Source organism: Equus caballus, chromosome 22 (assembly GCF_041296265.1).
Source record: "Equus caballus isolate H_3958 breed thoroughbred chromosome 22, TB-T2T, whole genome shotgun sequence".
In the NCBI taxonomy this organism is placed as follows: Eukaryota; Metazoa; Chordata; class Mammalia; order Perissodactyla; family Equidae; genus Equus; species Equus caballus.
The window spans coordinates 25,559,590-25,574,868 of NC_091705.1; the positions used below are offsets into that span (position 1 = coordinate 25,559,590).

Genomic DNA, 15,279 nt, shown 5'->3' on the forward strand with positions numbered 1-15,279 from the left:
CAGTCAAGAAGTAGGAGCAGTAATAGTCAACCAACTGTGACTGACTTGGAGGCAGAAGAAGGGAAGTGGAGGATTTTTCATGATTAATGAGTTGGCATTAAGCAAAATATAAGTAAATGTTGTTTTTCTAAATTAGGTAAAGATTAAATGATTGAGCTGTTTAAAGTTGGCTTAAGTCTTGACTAAAATTGTTTCTTATGTTTTTGGGCAACAGTTTTACCTTCTTAGATTTTCAAGCCTGGGTATGATTAAGTGAAAAATCTGTTGACACTTAAGCACTAGGTAATTTTGTTTCACTGTTCAGTGAAGATGGAGATTTTTTCTTAATGCCGCCAAGAACTTAGCTCTAGAGTTGTATTCCAAATTAAAACTAGCAAGAAACCACTAAGAACAATGGGAAAATAGGAAAACTGTAATTAATCACATGTATTATAATTTGAGCAGAAATCTAGAATGAGAGTATCCTGTATGGTGTCTAAAAAAATGCTTTATTGAATGACCAAGAATTTGTGGGTATTAATGTAGCACGGTCAAGGCAGAGAGAAATTGACTAGACATAATCCCTTATTGTAGGAATAGGTCATTAAACTTATAGCCTAGATAAACTATTTCTCACGTTAATGTAACTTTCTGTTTTCTGGTTGTCTTGTTCACATGCTACATTCTAATTGACTGCTTAACTTCTCTGGGACCCTAAAATTGGGAAGGAGATGTGACATAAAAGATGGGTATGAATGTCCAGTCATTGGAAATACATATTCTCCCAGGCTCATCTCATGCAGAACCTGTTGCAGGAAGTCTTAAAACGACCTACCCCTGCCCATGGCACATGCAGAGTTAGATGTCCCTTCTCTTTGCTCTTATAGTACTCTGTACTCTTCCTTTTTAACACTCTATGTTATTCTCTTGTCATTTTTTATCTGACAGTATGTCTCACTATATAGCAGTCTCATGGAGGGCATAAACAGTGTCTTGTATATTCTTTTAACATGTGCTTTGCAAAATTCAAACGAATAAATGAAGGAGAATGCAAACCAGAAGAAATTAACAAAGATCCTTGTGTTTTGCACTTAGACTGAGTCTTTCCTTTTGGCTTTCTTTTAGTAAGCAATGGCATCAACCATTCTCCTCCTACCCTGAATGGTGCCCCATCACCACCACAGAGATTCAGCAATGGTCCTGCCTCTTCCACGTCATCTGCACTAACAAATCAACAATTGCCAGCCACTTGTGGTGCTCGGCAGCTCAGCAAGTTAAAACGCTTCCTCACCACTCTTCAACAGTTTGGCAATGACATCTCACCTGAGATTGGGGAGAAGGTGCGGACTCTTGTTCTAGCACTGGTGGTAAGTACAGCATCACTGTTGACAACTGCCTGAGTGTGTGGCTTAGAACCAAAGCCAGGAGCAGAGAAGTTGTACGTATTTCTGCTCATTCCTAAACCTGTAGCAACGTGGCAAAATCTACAGACTAGATAAGTTATGTAACTTGTATAAAACTGTTGAATTGTGGATTTCAATTGTGGATGACAATGTTTATCAAAGAAACAAATCTATAAAGTTTACCTTATTGTTTCTCGTGGTGTGATTTAATTCCAATAAGCAGCTTTGAATTTGTCTTAAAATTGAGTTTCAACAGGCCACTGAGGTTCAACCAAGTTAACGCGAGGTTTTGTTAACTTATTATATTCAGTGCCTTGTGCTTTGTTTCCAAACCAGAGAGAAAAGCAAAGCAGCAAGTTTAATTTCCAAAATAATAATTTGTAAAATTATAAGTTTCATAGTCTAAGTAAATAGTATCAAAGGGATTACATTCTTCAGCTCCTTATGCAAATACAGTTTCTTTAGAATTTTCAAGGTACACATAATTTTTCCTTCTATACTGAGTGTGGTGAACCCATGGTATAAGGGAGTGATTTTCTCACATTGAGATCTGGGTGGGGTTTGACTCTCGGTGTATATAAGGGAAATACTGCCAGTTCCCAATGTTTGTAAATTGAATTTTTCAAAATTTACCTCCCATCTAAGCACCCTACACTCCTGCATGTTAGCTGCGATATGAGATAAAGATGAATCACAGTTCTAAACCTAATGTTGCAGTTCTCAAGGTGTAATCAGGGACCCCTGGGATTCCCCTAGACCCTTTCAGGAAGTCTAGGAGGTCAAAAGTATTTTCATAATAATACTAAGATGTTACTTACCTTTTCACTCTTGTTCTCTCATGAGTGTATGGTGGAATTTTCTAGAGGTGGCATAATATAGGATGTCACAAGAGATTAACTGTAGAAACTGATAGGAGAACCCACCTGTCTTTTATTAAACTAGACATGAAAGAGATTTGCCAAACTGTAACAAAAGTGCCATTCCTCTTACTACATTTTTTGGGAACATGAAATTACTTTGGAAGGGATTAATAATAAATATTTTTCAAATTCTCAGTTTTAATTTCTGATATGGTGATTATCGATAGGTGTAACCCACATAAATTTGAAGAATTCTGAAACTAAAAAGTTTAAGAACTGCTACCTTAAAAGATTTTTCAGTCTGGTATGGCATAAACAACTTTTGTATAAGGCAATGTGCAATAAACTACTTCATCATTTGAGATTCAGTCCTTCTTTTGTATAGCTGTAGGTTGTTCATTTTCATTGCTATGTAGTATTTTATTGTAGGTATATACCACAATTTATACTTTTTGCTCCTGATGGACATTTGAGTTGTTTGCATTTTGAGGCAGAGTCGGCGGCTCAACACCGCATTTTGAGATTTGCTAGAAGAATTCACAGGACTTGGGATATAGTTGTGCTCACAACTAAGATTTATTACAGAGGCATAATAAGGTTACACGACTGGATCATAAAGGAGAGAGAGAGACAGTTGGAGTCTGGAGGAATCCATGTGCGGGCTTCCTTAGGCTCTTTCTGTCCTATGAATCCTCACACAGAGCTCACTCTTCCCCTAGCAATGAAAATGCAGCAACATGCATGCAGCGTTTCTGCCCAGGGAAGCCTATTAGAGACTCAATGTCCAAGGTTTTTGCTGGGGTCTGGGCACATAGGCACTCTTTGCCTAGCACCTACCAAAATTCCAGACTCCCAGAAGGAAAACCAGTGTTTAGCATAAACCATGTTGTTTGCAGAAGCAGTCTAGGCACAGTGAGCCACACTCATCAGTTAGAAAAAGATTTTTTGTTTTCGTTTTGGAAAAAAGTATTTATTGTTCATATTTTACACTATCGAAAAGTCTTATTGGATCTAGGCTAATAAAATTGACATTAAATCTCAAAATGAGTTTGAACATAATTGGCAGCAAAGCAAACATCAGAATGTTATGCTAATTCCATCAGCAAATTACTTAAGTAGAGTCTGTGCTTAAGGATAATTTCAAGAGTAAAAGAAAAAATGACAGACCTTGTTGGCAAAGTAAAAAAAAAATCTTTTTCTAGCTATGAAAGTGTGTGTAGATGTAGCTGATCGTCTCTTTTAAATAGCCATGCTTGGGTTAACTTTTCCTTTCTTGCAATTGTTTTTACTTTGCTATCATTAGGAGGTGATAAAATACACAGAACATAAAATTTACCCTACTAACCATTTTTAAGTGTGCATTTAATGGTATTAAGTACATTCATTGTTGTGCAACAACCATCACCACTGTCCACCTCCAGAACTCTCTTCATCTTGCAAAACTGAAACTCTGTGCCATTAACAGTAATTCCCCACTCCTTTCTCCCCTCAGCTCCTGTCAACCTTTTTTCTACTTGACTATTTTAGGTATCTCATATAAGTGGAATCATACCGTATTTGTCTTTTTTTTTTTTTCTTTTAATTCACTGTCAGATTTCTGAGCTCTTTATTTCTTTATTTTTTCTTCCTGCTTTTTCTCCCCAAATCCCCCCAGTACATAGTTGTATATTTTAGTTGTGGGTCCTTCTAGTTGTGGCACATGGGATGCCGCCTCAGCATGGCCTGATGAGTGGTGCCATGTCCGCACCCAGGTTCTGAACCAGGGAAACCCTGGGCCGCAGCAGCAGAGCACACGAACTTAACCACTCAGCCACAAGGCTGGCCCCTGGTATTTGTCCTTTTGTGGCTGGCATATTTCACTTAGCATACTGTAGTCAAGGTTCATCCATGTTGTGGCATGTGTCAGAATTTTCTACATTTTTATAACTGAATAATATTTTGCTTATCTATTCATCCGCATTTTGTTTATCCATTCATCCATTGATGGACACTTGAGGTGTTTCCACCTTTTTGGTTAGGGAAAGTTTTATATCAGTGTAGGAAACTGTTTATCAGCCAAGTTCCTAGATGCAAGCCAATGGTCCAGCCTTGCAAGCAGGCTTTTCTAAGGTTACCAGTTTTAGACCTGCTATGTTAACTCTTTTCTGTACAGGCCCCATTACAGATAATGTTGCTGTGAGCATTCTCATACATGATACATTTGTGCAAGCATTGCACCAAAAAATGGAATTGGGATTTCATAGGGTTTGCATACATACAAATTTAGTATATAAGACCATTTCCCAAGTGTTATACCAGTTTATACTCTCACATCCTGGGATTTTCATTAAGATCAGTATCTCAGTCCATTCAGGCTCTTATAACAGAATACCATAGACTGGGTGGCTTATAAACAACAATCATTGATCTTGCAGTTCTGGAGGCTGATAAGTCCAAGATCAAGGTGCTGGCAGGTTCATTGTGTGGTGAGAGCCCACTCCCTGATTCATAGATGGCCAGCTTCTTATTGTGTCCTCACAGGGTGAAAGGGGCAAGGGAGCTCTCTGGGGTCTCATTTCTCATGAGGACACTAACACCACTCATAAGGGCTCTGCCCTCAGGACCTAATCACCTCTCAAAGACCCCCACCTCCAAATACCAACGCATTGGGATTAGGTTTCAACATATGAATTTTGAACGATTACATTCAATCTCTAGCAGTTGGTGTTGAAACTGTAAATATATTTGGAAAAGATGCAGAAAAAATATGTTAAATTTAATACCCATTCATTATTTAAAAAAAACACTTAGCAAACTAGTTATAGTAGGAACTTCCTTAATCTGATGACAGTTAAATCCATGTAAAAATAAAAGCTATAGCAAGCCTCATGCTTAATGCTGAAATTTTGAAAGCTTTCCCTCTGATATTAGGAATCATATAAAGATGTTTCTTTATTCAATGTAACCCGGAATATTCTAGCATAGCAAATAAGATATAAGGGGGGACCAGCCCTGTGGCCTAGTTGTTAAGTTCAGCACGCTCTGCTTCAGTGGCCCAGGTTTGGTTCCCAGGCGTGGACCTATACTACTCATTGGCAGCCATCCTGTGTTGGTGACCCATATACAAAATAGAAGAGAACTGGCACAGATGCTAGCTCAGAGCAAATCTTCTTTAAGCAAAAATAGGAGGATTGGCAACAGATGTTAGCTCAGGCTGAATCTTCCTCAGCAAAAAAAAAAAAAAAAAAAAAAGATATAAAGATTGGAAAGACAGAAATAAAACTGCCCTTATTCATAGATAAAACGATTGTCTTATGTGTGTTGCAGTTGAACCTACCATTCTGTTCTTTTTTCTTTTTCTTTGGGTTTGCTACCATTTTGTTGAAAACTTTGTCTAATTTGGAGGAGAATGAACATCTTTAGATTGTTATACTTCTCTTTCAAGAAAGCCTTATTTAGTCTTCTATTTATGAAAAGAATGGTTAAGATTTTGGTGGGCATATGTAAGTGGAACAGTCGTTCCATATGGAGGAGACATTGTTAGCCAACTCAGAAAGGGCTGCATGGTTAGGTAGCTGGAGTTTAGTTTCCCTATGTGCATTCTGTGTTTCTGGTGTATCAGAGGTAAAGTACTGGTAGTCTCTAACTATGCCAGGGAGCAGGCCTGGCTGATTTCCACCGCAAGGTAAAGGGAAATGTTCTGTACTCCACCCACTTATTTGGAGAATACATATTCTGGAGGGTAGTTTGGCAGTGTTTCAGGTACCACAAACTAGGCCGTTCCTTTGACTCACCAGTTTCTCTCCTTGAAATTCATCCTAAGAAAATAATAAACAATGTGCACCAGGATAATCAGTTCAATATTATTTATAGTGCCAAAAAAAATTGAAACCTGTTGAATGTCCTATAGAAGCTTGAGTAAGTTTCGATACATCAGTTTAAGGGGATATGATGTAGTCATTAACTATCAAGTCTGGTTCAGAGGTGCAACAGAAAGGTGTGCCTCTTCCTATTCCTATTCCTCCTGAGAAATAGAGAAAATAACCTTGAACGTTATATATAAAATAAAAATAAGACTCTAAAAGACGAAGAGAAGAAGTCAGATTGGCCAGTCACCCTGGGACCCAAGGAAGTACAGAGCAGTGAATTCCCTAGGTTTTGTTTTCATCATATATCCTAGATTGTGGTCTGGAGAAGCTATTAATCTAGAAACAGGAGTACAAACCAAAAAAAAAAAGCCTCTTTCTAGCCAAAGGCCTGGGAAAGGAGGAAACAAACAAGATAGAAAACTTTTAGACAATAACCACCCTGTTGCAGCCAAACACCTCGGAAAAAACTGCAGTAATGGGCACTCTTCCCTTTCTGGTCAAAGGCCCAGTGGAGAAACCAAACTTACACCACTTCCGAACAGTAATGAGCCCCTCCTTCCTCGCCTCTCCAGATCAACAGAGGTTGGGTGGGGGAACCTAGGATCAAGGATTCTGACAGCATCAAGGATTCTTCTTTTCCCAATGGCACAGTGTCGGAGGAGGCCTTCAAAATAGAAAACAGAGATAAGATCTAGAGTCTTGCAACACAGAACCCTAAATGTCCAGGATACAGTAGAAGATCACTTGTCATATCAAGAGCCAGGACCACCTCAACAGGAATGAGAAAAGATAACCAACAGACATCAGCTAAACTGACACAGATGTTGAAATTATCTAACAAGGATTTTAAAGCAGCCGTCACAAAAAATGCTTCAGTGAACAATTATCAACACAAATGAAGAAATACAAAAGCTCCTCAAAGAAATAGAAGATATAAAGAAGAACTAAATAGAAATTTTGGAAGTGAAAAATATAACAAAATTAAAAACACACTGATGGACTCAAAGGTAGAATGGAGAGGACAGAGGAAAAGATCGGTGAACTTGAAGCTAGAACAATAGAAAAAACTACCTAATTTGAACAACAGAGATAAAATAACTTTAAAAAAATGAACAGAACCTCAGGGACTTGAAGGAATATAATAAAAGATCTGAGTCACAGTAGGAGAAGAGAAAGAGCTGAAATAATGGCTGAAATATTCCTCAATTTGACAAATATCCTAAACCTACAGATTCAAAAAAGCTGAGCAGGCCTCCAAAATACCGCACCCTCCTCAATCCCCTCGCAAAAATGACAGAAAATCTTGAATGCAGCGAGAAACATCTTACCTACAAGGGAAAAATTCCAGGGACAGTGGATTTCTCGTCAGGAACCACAGAGGCTAAGTGCTGAAAGAAAAGAACTATCAACATAGAATCTTTTATCTATCGACAATATCCTTATGGAGTGAAAGGTGGAGGGATCAAAATATTCTCAGGTGAACTTAAACTCAGAGGATTTGTCTAAGGCAGACCTACCCTAAAAGAATGGCTAAAGGAAGTTCCTGAAATGGAAAAAAATGATGAAGGAAGGAATCTTAAGATATCAGAATAGGTGAAAGAAAAATGGAAAGAGTAAAATTATAAGTAAATACAGTAGACTTTCCTTCTCCTCTTGAGTTTTCTAAATTATGTTTGGTGGTTGAAGCAAAAATATAACATTGTCTGATATGGATGTCAGTATCTATCAAGGAAATATTTAGGAAAATTATAAACTGGCGTGGATAAGACTTCTGTATCTTGATTACATTGATGATGACCTGTATATACACATGCCATAAAATGGCATAGAACTATATACACGTTTTACCAGTGTTAGTTCCCTAGTTTTGGTATTGCACTAAAGTTATATAAAATGTAGCCATCGGGGGAACCTGGGTGCAGGATACATGGGAACCTGTCTGTACTATTTTTACAACTTCTTATGATTATAATAATCTGAAAATTTTAAAAGAATAATTTTAGTCTCATAGCCTATCTATATCCGTTGTCTTCTAAGACGACTATAGGTGATGCCCTTGTGATCCAGAGACCAGAGCCCCTACCATTTTGCCTTTTCACGTTATTCTTTGTCAGAAGCATCTTCCCCAAGGCTGCACTTTTACTTCTCCGGGTGGCACTTCTCTACAGCCTTCCTTGTCTTCCTAAGTCTGATTCAAACATGTCTTCTCTGCCTGCTGTAAGGTCCTGCCCACGTGTACCTCAGTCATACTGTAATGAATAGCTTACTTGTCTGTTTTCCCACTGGACTATGAATTCTTAGGAAAAGAACTATGCTCTTATTTATTAAATAATTGAATGAGAGGGAAGGATAACAGAACAGCAGCTTATCATCCCTCTCAGAGGACTGCTCTGCATCTACAGTGTATATAGCCCTAAGTCAGTTTCTCTGGCCTATTTGTCTGTGCCACTCAGTCTATCCTTTCCCTCCTTTGTCCATCCACAAGAAAACTTAAAAGTCATATAATGTTTCCATAGATTTACTCTGCTTGTGTTTATTTTGTGAGGCCTGATAACATTCATTGTAGCAGGGAAAGAATGTCGTACTTTTTACATTTTTACATTTACTGTGTATTCATGATTACCAGTCCCTTTGGTTGCATTGTACAACTGTCATGTACTTAAAACAAGTATTCAGTTAAAGTTTAAAAGAATGAAATGAGATAAACTTTTCAAACATTTTCACTTAACATGGTTAAGATATATACCCTTTTTTCCTAAAGGGAAACATTTTAATTTTTACTGAATAGTAATATGATATATTTGAGAAATTCAACATAATTTCACATCCTGAAATAACTGCTGGTGAATTGTCCTTCCAGACATTTAAAATACTATATAAATATGTGTGTGTTATTTTCATAAATGGATTATTGGAAAACATACTATTTTGTTTCTGGTTTTTCACTTAACAGTATATTATAGACACCTTTCTTCATTAATTCATACAAATCTGTACCCCCCCAAGTGTTCTGATTTATGACTGTATCGTAATTTTTATTGCAGTTTCCTGTTGGTGGACCTATGTGTTCTTCATTTCTTATTGTTAAGAAGCAATATTGTGCTGATGAATAATTTGTATGATACTTGTTACAACTTTGAACACTTGATGATTATAAAAGTAAATTCCTAGAAATGGTATTGTTCTTTCAGGGGAGCAAGAATTCAGATTAATGCCCAGTTTCGTTGTTTTTTTTTTTTTTTTTAAAGATTTTATTTTTCCTTTTTCTCCTCAAAGCCCCCCAGTACATAGTCGTGTATTTTTAGTTGTGGGTCCTTCTAGTTGTGGCATGTGGGATGCCGCCTCAGCATGGCCTGATGAGTGGTGCCATGTCCACGCTCAGGATTCGAACCAGCGAAACCCTGGGCCCCCAGAGCAGAGCGTGTGAACTTGACCACTCGGCCTGGGAGCCAGCCCCTTGTTTTGTTTTTTTAAGTCATTATTATGCTGTGTTTTAGGGAATTGAAAATATTTTGTGAACTTTGAAAAAAATATTTTTCTGTACCATTCTCCTTTAACAAAGGAGCTGAGAATCTTAGTTTAAAGCCAGACTTGAAAAAGTACAGGCGAAGTGCTAATAACTTTGCTAGGAATACTAAAATCTTACCAGTGAGAGTCTGCTTATTTGGAGGTGCTCTGATATGCAAATAGACCACTTGAAGGTAGAGGGCACCTATTGGGTTTTGTTTTGGTTTGGTTTGGTTTTTTAACTTCTGATTTAGAAGATTTGGGGAACTGATGCTAGGAGGTAGGCAGAAGCTATGAAGAAATGAACTTCTAAAGAAATGAGGCTCTACGTTATTGAGTCTTTAAGTTGATGTCCTGGACTGATTCAGGATCTGTTCAGGGAACATCTTAAGCTTGGTTTCCTGTTCCTGAGGCAACTTGTGATGCATCCTTCAATACAAGAGACCTGAGTTGCTTGTCTTCACAGGCAGTGAGGAAGGCAGTGCCCTGTTCTACAGCCCGGGCTGCTGAGCATAGAGGAGAATTTAGATTTGGGGTAGTAGAGGAAAGAAAATCAAGGAGGTGAATTTCTTTCATAAATAACAGAATTCAGTTAACCTTTGAAAGGGATCTTTCACAGTAGTGCTCTTGGAATTATCTTTTTACTTATGATTTTAAAAGATTCAATACTATCAGATTTATATTCAGAGGACACTGTCCGGTTTTAGAAGTTGAACAATGTTGTTTATCTTTTCAGAACTCAACAGTAACAATTGAAGAATTCCATTGCAAGCTCCAAGAGGCTACAAACTTTCCTCTTCGTCCTTTTGTGATTCCATTCCTCAAGGTAAATTTTATGAGATAATTACTGAATATAATTTAGCTTCAACATTTCCTCAAGATCTGCTGCTGATCCCTGTTCTGTGATTTAAATCAGGGCATCTTGTCACATTTTCCTATCTTTATTTTATTTTGGGCTGCTAGAGAAATGTGAGGGCAGTCTGCAGATAAGCCATGTACTTGATAAGATGAGAATTGCAAAAGTCTTGAGTTGTGGTCTGTATGCAGATGCTGCTGGTAACACATAGAAGGAGCAAGTTAGGAGCAGGGGTAGCTGGAGGTGAGTGGGCCAGAGGTGTGGGTGGCGTGGAGGCTGGGCTCTTAGTAGAGGAAGTAACTGGACACTAAATCTTTTGGTTGTAGACAGAGGGTGGAGAGTGTGTGTGTTACGCATTTTAGGCAGGACTAGCTAGTAAGTGGTATCACTGCATGCCCTCAGGAGACAGAGATGTTAACTTGTCTCAGAATCGGTGATGTTGACTTTGATCACTTGGTAAAGGCAGTGTCCGCCATGCTTTTCCACTGTAAAGTTTCTGTCTTTTCCTTTTAAACTGTAATTTTCAAAAACAGGTGAAATTATGACTCATACAGATAAAAAACAAACTCACATCAAAGATTTTATTTAACTCATTATTGCTGAGGGAATCAGTAATGTGTTATAACTAGTTCAGGTGAGAATCCACAGAACAGACACATTTGTAGATCAGGATTATTGATGAGTGTGCAAACAGAAGTAAAATTGGCTTCTAGAGCGGGCAACGGAAGTCGGTTAAAGCTCTACTGGACATAAGTTTATGCATGTCCATAGACAACAATTATTTTGCATTGCCATCAGTTATCTGTAACTTGTAGAGTTGTAAAATAGTTCAAAGGCAGTGAAAGACTAGAGTCAAATAGCGGTGTGCTTTAGACCAGGCATTATTTGGAAACCTGAGACCCAAATCCAGCCCACTACATGGTTTTGTACAGCCCGGGAATGGTTTTTACAGATGAACATTTATAGTTGATTTGATAATAGGGAACAGTAACTTTGAACTCCAGTTAAGCTAAATATTATCCTTAATCCATCACCTCTCCCCAAATGAATACTATTCTTTTCATTAGTAGTAGAATGATAGCACAAGAAAACTGTACCTCATGTGTGTTTGTAATTTAACTTTTGTCAGTAGAGTATTTGTGGAAATTAATTTTCTTCTCTCTTGTGTATGAGTACCTACGTAGTATCTTCAATTTTGCCTCTTGACTCACAAATCGTCAAATATCTAGCCAAGTAAGAATGCCCCTTTACCTTCTTGTACTTTACCTTCATTTCCTAAGAAAATAGAGTAACGTCAAAAAGATGAGTCATCTTACTGAAGTACTGATACCAGGTTTTTATAACTTTAAAAATTAGAGATAGGGTCCAGCCCTGTAGCCTAGTGGTTAAGTTCAGCATGCTTTGCTTTGGTGGCCTGGTTCAGTTCCCAGGATCAGACCTACACCAGTTGTCAGCAGCCATGCTGTGGTGGCAGTCCACATACAGAATAAGGGAAGATTGGCACAGATGTTAGCTCAGGGTGAATCTTCCTCAGGAAAAAAAAAAAAATTAGAGCATAACAGACATACAAGGAAGTGCATAGGTCTCAGGTATACTGCCTGTGTTGTGGCTCAGTTCTGATAGCACTGAAGTCTCAGCCTCTCAGAGCAGTCTGTAGTGCTTTTTTCAGCCCCGAACCAGCTGTGCTAGTTCTGTCTTGGTCTCTCTTCTGTATGTCAGAGCCAGTAGACAATTATTTCCCCTCAGATTTTGAAATCAAGAAAAATTGTGAAATTTGTGTTAATAGGAAATAATTAGCTTTTTTCTTTTTAATTCATCAAAGGACACATGGCACAGGTGTGTAAAGATCTGACATGGTATTTTTTTCAATTAAGTTTTTACAGTTGCTACAAGATTGAGGTTATAGAACAGACTTAAAAATTGTTTTATGTGGTCAAATTCTCTATTCTTAACTCTGTTACTTTGGAAAACAGCTTGAGGTAGGTTGTTATAGCAGCATTTTGGCTAGCATTTGGGTTTTTGTCAATTTATTTCTGCTTTAAAATGATCTCTAATTATGGTGCCTGCTAAATTAACCTTTGGTAAAGGGATGACTACTTTAAAACTCTCCTTTCACTTGCTCATCTGTTTCCTGTGGGATAAAGACTTCTATTATGGGCTCAGGCTGAATTATTTTTAAATTTTGGGAGAAAAATATAATTCTTACTTTTTTTTAATAAAAGGGAATATGGGAAAAGTACATTTTATGTGTGAAGGAACTATAGTTAAGTTTAAAGATGGATAGCATTTTTTATATGATTTATCACCTTTAGAGTTTTTCTAAGTTTGAGGAGAAGGAAAAATAATCAGTAGATAATTAACTGTCCTTTTACAGAATAAGGAAATGTGCCCAACTAGGGTGCCACACTACAGAAATAGAGCATGTCCTTGTGTTACCTGTGAATCCTCAGAGCCTAGTCTAAGGCTTGTTGCTTTCATTATCATCATTCCCAATACTTTTTTCAAAACACCATGTTCCAACCAAGCCGGAATAATCACTGTTTCCAGAATTCCCTGGCAGCTCTCATAGATCACATGAAGGGAAGCTATGAGAGACAAGTTGGGATTCAGAAGACAGAAACCAGGGCTTGTAATGATAGAGGAAAGAATGAATTCCTCCTACTCCCATGTAGGCAGTACTAATTCTCTGACTGAAGTCTTCAAAAATGTTTTAAGTTTCTAAATTATTATGTTCAACAAACCTACAGTGAGCTTTGACTCTCTACTAGGCCACAAAGGTAAATAAAATGCAGTCTCTTCCCGAAGGGGATTTACATCTTGTAGGGGCAAGAGACAAGTCAACCAATAACTCAAGTTCAGTATAATAGATGTCACTTTATTCATAGAGAGGCGTTTGAAAATCAGACTGACAGGGAGAAAAGGGCTTTTGTCTTGTGTCATCTGGTTTGTGAAACCTTTTGAGGTGGCGAGCCCTGTTGTGTAGAGCCCAACACTGGAAAAAGTACCTTCCAGCCCCTGCTTCTTCTTTTCAAGGCTAACCTGCCACTGCTGCAGCGAGAACTGCTGCACTGCGCTCGGGCTGCTAAGCAGACGCCATCCCAGTACCTGGCTCAGCATGAGCACCTTCTGCTCAACACCAGTATTGCGTCGCCTGCAGACTCTTCTGAGCTGCTCATGGAAGTGCATGGAAATGGGAAAAGGCCCAGTCCAGAGAGGTGAGCAGAGAAGAGCTTCGTTGTTCTTGCTTTTCTGGAACCACTCTGAGCTTGTTCTTTGCTTGTGAAAGAAGGAGAATTTGATTATGGTGGTTGTGTATCGGTATGGACTCAGAATTTCTAAGATTCGTTTTGCTTTGTCCCAACATCAGGCAGCAGAATGCTTCTCAAATCTATAGGTGTAGCTCCCAGACATGAGTATTTTTCAAAAACTCTTCAGATGATTCTGTATACCCTTGGTGAGAAATTCTGCTCCAGAGCATCCTGTGGGTTCACTGTTCCAGAGCCGTAAGAAATACAATCTTCCCAAGGCATTTTTTCTAATGTGTGAAGTCTTGTAAAAGTGTAACAATTAATTATTGGTACTTGTTAATGAATCACCTTTACTTTGAAGATTGAAATTATATTAATTTATTCTGGAAATTTTAGTATGAGTGTCTACCACAATGTTCTATGTTTTGTCAAGGAAGCAATAATTTAACAACAGTAGGAAGTTTGTTACAGTTGAACCTAAATGATTAAAAACCCTACCAACTGACAAGTGTATTAATTATGTGAGACTTTTCTCCCACGTAGAGAATTGTTTCTTTCTAGTAACTGACCTCCCTCCACAGTAGCAAATTTGATCTCAAAACATTCCCAAACATAGTTGAACTCATATTCCTCTCATATAGGAAAATGCTGTCATCTCCTTAGTTTCTCCTTTGCTTTGTGAGGTTGAGGGGTTTCTGCCTGGATATGCATGGATTTGACCTCTGAATACTGGAATAAATCAGCAGGAACCGTTATCTGCCTGGTCCCTGAGGGACATTTCCGTTTATGCCTCATGTCAAACCATTTCTTGCTGTTTTCTTGTTTGTGAGAGTGCATAGCACAAAGTAGGTACTCAGGAAATGTTTGTGTGAATGCCTGTTGACGGGCTCAGATATGTACTTCTGGTTCTTTTACAGGAGGGAAGAGAGCGGGTTTGAAAGAGAGACAATTGCTCCTGAGCCTCCTGCCAAGAGAGTGTGTACCATCAGCCCTGCTCCCCGGCACAGTCCTGCCCTCACTGTGCCCCTCATGAATCCTGGGGGCCAGTTTCATCCTACTCCTCCGCCTCTTCAGCACTACACCTTAGAAGATATTGCAACTTCCCACCTGTATCGTGAACCCAAGATGCTGGAACATCGAGAAGTTCGTGACAGACACCACAATCTTAGTAAGTGACGTAAGCAGCATGGTAATGATTTAAATTCAGATTGAATCCTTGAGTTTCTTTTCTACTCAGTGATAAAGCAAAATAACGTCATTATTGCCTTTTTCCGCTGATAAGATAAAACAATATTATACATTAAAAAGACTATTAGAATTGATCTTACTTCATATCTTCTTCTTATCATATGATAGAAGTAGAATTAAACGAATTTTAGGAAATACACAGTGAAATACTTAAGAATAAAAGGGTATCACTTATTCTCAGATGATTCAGAAAAAAGATAGAGAATGATAGGGGCTGGGCCCGTGGCCAAGTGGTTAAGTTTGTGCACTCCACTTCGGTGGCCAGGGTTTCACTGGTTCAGATCCTGGGCGTGGACCTAGCACCACTCATCAAGCCATGCTGAGGCAGCG

General features: G+C 38.4%; 1 protein-coding gene across 7 annotated transcripts in view; it reads left to right on the forward strand.

The window, feature by feature from the left end:
• CBFA2T2 (CBFA2/RUNX1 partner transcriptional co-repressor 2) overlaps positions 1-15,279 on the forward strand; it is a 138,726-nt gene that overhangs the window by 101,561 nt on the left and 21,886 nt on the right. For all 7 annotated transcript variants that reach the window (XM_023626370.2, XM_023626369.2, XM_070247306.1 and 4 more), the window contains 4 exons: positions 1,105-1,346; positions 10,334-10,423; positions 13,487-13,668; positions 14,619-14,869. In XM_023626370.2, the coding sequence (XP_023482138.1) occupies positions 1,105-1,346; positions 10,334-10,423; positions 13,487-13,668; positions 14,619-14,869 (765 nt within the window). The remainder of the gene's footprint in view (positions 1-1,104; positions 1,347-10,333; positions 10,424-13,486; positions 13,669-14,618; positions 14,870-15,279) is intronic.